We start from the raw sequence: 5,507 nt of genomic DNA, 5'->3' as shown, positions 1-5,507 counted from the left end.
CGCAGGCTGCCCCCCCCCCCCCTTTTCTAGCAGGCTGGATCCACCCCTGTGCCACCACAAAAAAATAGAAAATTTCTTAATTTTTGTTATGCCTGTCACTTGAAATCTCCAAATATAAGATATATTTCTTCCTAATTTTGTAAATTTAAGGCATTCAACCATCCCATTACTACTCTGTTAACATTCACCAATAACATTTTATTTTTATTTTCTCCTCATTCTGGATGTTTTTGGCAAAATTATTTGCTAAATAAGAAAAAAAAAATCATTTTATTATTTTCCACCCTCTTGACAATCTTTAAATGATTCTCAGATCTTATGATTGATTTATTTTAATGTCTTGTGGTTTATTGTTGTAGGAATAATGTAAACTTTTTGTTCTACTTATCCAACTTCAATTTCTGATGTTATACTAATCATTGTGATGTATTTTAAATGTCCCTGAATTTGTGAACTAGATCGGGGATCTAAAGATGCAATCTCTACTGTGCATCAGTGGTGATCAGTCATTGAATGAAACAAAAAAATATGACAAGGCATGCAGACTATAGAACACTATATATTTCAATGGCCTATTTTTATTTGTAGCTATGTTTATTCTATGTTACAGTAATGTTTGATTTTCGTCTTTGTTTTATATAGATCCACCATCTGCTTGTGACTTTGTTTGCAATGATGGAACTGACTTGTGTATCCCTAGCTACCAGGTATGTGATTTTGTCAACGACTGCGGCAACAGTGCTGATGAAGTGGATTGTGGTAAGTTTAGGCAGACACATGATTGGTCAATTCAAATTGAAGATACTCACGTAAAGTGGCCGCAAGACCGTCACTAAAACATTAGAATCATTCTATGTGAAGCTCAGTAGGCCAAATTTGTAATGCCATAATAGTACCATTATTATATTTTATGAAGAATATAATTAAAAAGTAAATGCTAAAATGTTGTGATAGGTGTAGGCTTATGACTTCTTTATCATGTTTTTAAAAACTTCATTGACTTTTATTTTGGAGGTTAAAATAATATTATGTATTCTGTTGTTCAGTGAACGTATTTCTTTGTATAGATTACAAGCACCATGTTATCATCCTCATTTTCTTTTCATGTAAGCATATCATTGTTGTGGACAATGATATGCTTACCACCTGTGTTAACACATTTGTAAACCTTTTAAATTCTAGGTCATATATGTACGTTTGAAGTGGACCAGTGCAACTGGGGTCAGAGCAGTGACAGTGAATTCTACTGGCAGAGATACAGAGGTGCTACACCAACAGAGAACACAGGCCCAGCTTACGATCACACTTTGCTAACTGCTTCAGGTAATGGGCTGTGGCTGGATTTGTCAAACTTTCTTTAGCAAAAAAAAAAACCCAGCTGAAATTTGTCTCAAATCCATGATTTATCAATAAATAATCGTTAAAAAATTTTCCTAAATTTGTTGAATGTTTGAAGGAAAATATATTTGTCTTATTGCTTAAATGGCAGGCATACAAGATAAAATTCACCAGAGCGATAAACCCAAAACATTAATTAATTCATTCATTCACCTGTGCATGATAAAAATCCTAAATGATGCATTCTAATACTACATACATTCTTGATGATATCTACTTATTGAATCATTGATCATACAAACACATGAGACTATCACTTCTATATAATTTTGCTTTAATAAGTACCATATGTATTTAAAACAAAAAACAGTAACTCTAAAAGGAAACGACATTCAGAGATTCAACGTTTCGATCTATTTGATCATTATCAAGAAAAAATTAATGTATGTAAACAATTTTAAAATAATTTTCTTATGAAACTGTGTATCTTTTTACAAATTAATAAAGCAATATGATTATTCTTAATTATGATTTCTTAAGTCTATTTCTTGAATACTTACCTGGATAAACCGACTAATTGCCATTGTTCCCAAAACGGAACACCCCTTCGAAATAAAATGGAACAGTCCGACCCAGGGCGCCATGTACGAACCGTCTCCCTAACAATCGTCCTTATTTCCTAGAGATCCAAAAGATCACGGAGAGGGTAGGAAGGGAGGGAAGGTTATCCAGGTAAGTATCTCACTCATAGACTACCAACATCACGATTGATTTGTGTATTTTTAATTTTGATTCCAATAAATTGATTATTCAGGCTGGTACCTGTACGTAGCTGCTGGAAATGGTGCGAGCTCTGCCTACGCCTCCTTGTATGCCCCAGAATACCACAACTCAGCTGCCAGCTGTCAAGCCCAGTTCTGGTATCACATGAAAGGCGACCCCATCGGTACCCTACGCGTCTACTTGGATGAACAATACTATCTTCTAGTTCCATGGCAGATTAGCGGTGATCAAGGTGATAGGTGGAACCTAGCCTCTGCCCCACTTGGAAGAATAACAGGAACATTCAGGGTAAAGTGTACAGACTTTGTTAACCCTTTCCAGTCTACACCTCTACCATGGCATGAGGCTGCACTTTTATTGTGTTCAGCCATTTTTATCTATTTTGAACTTTTACTCAATACACCAGAATGCTACTTATGTTATTGTCCGTATTTGACTGGCCTTTCGTTGTTAAACCAAGCCTGCCTGTGCAGTTGTAAAATCCTATTTAAAGACGACCAAATAAAAAACTGATAAATACTTGCAAAAACAGAAGGGCTGCGTAGTTACCGCGATACGCGCTAGCATAATCAAGGTTGCTGTGGCTTGTGGCAGTATGTGTTTTTCGTTAAAAAAAAGTTTCCATGCAGTTTTTGTATTCTGTTAGCCTACAATTATTTTTTAACTTTATGTGGGTAAATATTATATAATTAATTTCTTCCGAAATTGAATCTAAATTATAATTATACAAATGTTGCTAAGCTGTACCAATCGGCCATGTTTGGTCACATGGATAACTTACTGCAAATTAACACACTTTGTTTACGTTAATTTCCATTGTCAATTTAGCCTATTTTACAAACCAGCTGAATGAAAATAATAATCATTAAAAAATCGTCAACGAAATGAACCAGTCGAATACGGCCATAAAGTCACTAAAATTATGTAGCTCTTGTATGTGTTGACTTGAACTTATCCATTACTTTACAGGTTTGGATCCAAGCTGAGAGGAGCTTTGATACCCTAGGTGATATAGCCATTGATGATATATCATTTTCTAGATGTGCACTTCCAGGTGAGTTGACAAAGAAAAAGGAGGAAATATAAGTGAAGGTGCACTTGAGTGTGTTTGTGGAGAGATCAGTTTCTGACTTACTAAAGTTTTTAATCCATGTAATCTCACAAAGTCATTTAATCATGTGACATCAAGCATCGCTTTACATAATTTTAATTAGTTAATATTGAAACATGAATTCTATCGCATAAATATGTAACTTCCGGTATGACATGAAAAACGGGTGACTCGCCAGAACCACATGTTTTGCTTCATACCTTTAACAAGCAACATGCTTACAAACACCCAGCAAACAAACCAGGCATTTACGCTATAATTAGGTATACCTTAAAGTGGGTAAGAGGTGGGAATGTCATTCCTTCAGTTACTAACATTTATGAGATAGAAGTATTTTCAAACTTCAACTTACAGGTAAGTCTCATTTAATATTTAAATTAAATTGTAACTTATAAACTAAGAATTTTTTTTCAAAACATTGAATTCAATGAAAAGAATTATTATTATTATTGTTTATTATGTGGTTTATTTCAGCCGTTGGTGATGGAACTTGTTCAAGCAATCAATTCCTCTGTACTAGGCAGGCTTGTATTGATGACACTCATGTATGCGATTTCTCAGATGACTGCGGTGACTATTCTGATGAGGCTTCAAGTCTCTGTAGTACGTATTTGATAAATTATGCTATGATTGATTGATTGACTCATACAGTACAATACAATACAACAACATGATAAAACAGAATTCCGAGGATATCACAATTAAGTTAAAACTTATTTCCATTGTGGTCTTCAATATATGCTCGTCAGGAATTTCACTATGTGCACTTCATTTTGTATATTTGTTTTAAGCATTGCATATATATAACAAAAAAGGAAAGCTAGGCTTAAACAGCTGGAAGGATGCTGCAGTAGTGGCCAGGAGGGAGTGGAGGGAAATGATTTATGAGGCCTCAATTTCCCAATGAGAAGCAATTGGTAAGAGGTAATGTAAGAATAAACATAACATTTTGAAAAATATTAAACTATAATTATAAATTATTTTATTTCTTATTTAGCCAATTATGACAGATGTAACTTTGAGCGTGGTTTCTGTGATTGGACACAACTGAAAACCGATGAATTTGATTGGTCAAGAACTAGGGGTGTTTCAGATGATGGCCTCGCCACTGGACCACTCAGAGATCACACAGTTGGAACATCATCTGGTGAGTGCTCCTTCCAAGACTTTTTAAAAGAGGGTTCAACTCAGCAATGGAACAATGGGATTTCAGACCTCTAGAGAAAAATCATGCAAAACATTTAATGATGACATTAAGTAGTTATGAAACTTCCCCATTTATCAAATTTTCAATTTTTGAACCAGGTTTTGCCGATCTCTTCTTATCTTTATTAATTACTGTTTCAGGGTATTTTGTAACATGATTAACAGTGAAGCTAATTAGTTGTGAATTGTTTATAAAAATACAGCACCGTTAAATCAGAAACTATGTTGCAACTTCTAACACAAGTCATTAATTTTTGAAATTCAAAAACATATCTATTGTGATTTTTATTTTAAATTACAACTAAGGTAATAAAAATGCCTAACTTTTATGAACAACAGGTTTTTAAAATTTTCCAGCCTAGTTTTTAAATACTAATACTGGTAATTTATTAACAAATAGCAATGCCTGCTGTGATAATGACTCTTAAGTAGAGGTATTCGTCTTTAATGTTTAATTGGATTATTGAGATAAGAATCTGGCAAAACCTGGTTCGCCAACCTGTCAAAATGCACTTTTAAAGGGTTTGCTGGTAAATGCTTTTTTCACTTTCCTGCAGGTTTTTACCTTTACACCGATGCCAGCTCTCCAAGGGTCAAAGGTGACAGAGCCAAACTTGCCAGTCCTATCTACAAGAGAGTACAAAATCCTGGAAATTGCCATGTGAGAATTTTGCATTATTATACGTTCAATATGAAGAGCTCCTTTTCCATAAAATTTCTGCTAATGTAGGACCTCAAGTTGCTCATAATCGAAATGATAATAAATGAACTGTGTTTGGAAGCTTCCAACAGCATTAAGGCACACAGCCAGAAAATTCAAAATATGATGCACCATAATTGATCAAAATGTTTCAATTCCTGGTCAATTAACTCGCATCACAAAATTTTAGTTTGGGAACAGCGCCAGCCAGTTTCCATTCTTGGTAGTGGTTTGCGTAATCTTGTCTGCTCTTTTTTATGAAGAATTATGTTTAAAGACTTATTAAGGTATGATGGAAATTATTAATGTTTTCTTCTTCAGTTCCGTTTCTGGTTCCATATGTACGGTGAGAACATTGATACCTTGAAT

At 34.4% G+C, this 5,507-nt stretch overlaps 1 protein-coding gene across 1 annotated transcript in view; it reads left to right on the top strand.

The window, feature by feature from the left end:
- LOC117117538 (MAM and LDL-receptor class A domain-containing protein 1-like) overlaps positions 1-5,099 on the top strand; it is a gene marked incomplete at its 3' end in the record, with an annotated part of 28,710 nt that extends 23,611 nt beyond the window's left edge. The window contains exons 6-12 of the mRNA XM_033261854.1: positions 643-759; positions 1,183-1,323; positions 2,153-2,409; positions 3,091-3,175; positions 3,707-3,835; positions 4,230-4,379; positions 4,996-5,099. Coding sequence (XP_033117745.1) covers positions 643-759; positions 1,183-1,323; positions 2,153-2,409; positions 3,091-3,175; positions 3,707-3,835; positions 4,230-4,379; positions 4,996-5,099 — 983 coding nt within the window. The remainder of the gene's footprint in view (positions 1-642; positions 760-1,182; positions 1,324-2,152; positions 2,410-3,090; positions 3,176-3,706; positions 3,836-4,229; positions 4,380-4,995) is intronic.
- Between the last annotated feature and the right edge of the window lie 408 nt (positions 5,100-5,507).

The sequence above is a fragment of the Anneissia japonica genome, unplaced genomic scaffold (genome assembly GCF_011630105.1).
Source record: "Anneissia japonica isolate Jap-2015-1 unplaced genomic scaffold, ASM1163010v1 scaffold4504_len55895_cov133, whole genome shotgun sequence".
Taxonomy (NCBI): domain Eukaryota; kingdom Metazoa; phylum Echinodermata; class Crinoidea; order Comatulida; family Comatulidae; genus Anneissia; species Anneissia japonica.
Note: the sequence above shows the minus strand (reverse complement) of the source record. Positions and strands in the feature narration are given on the sequence as shown.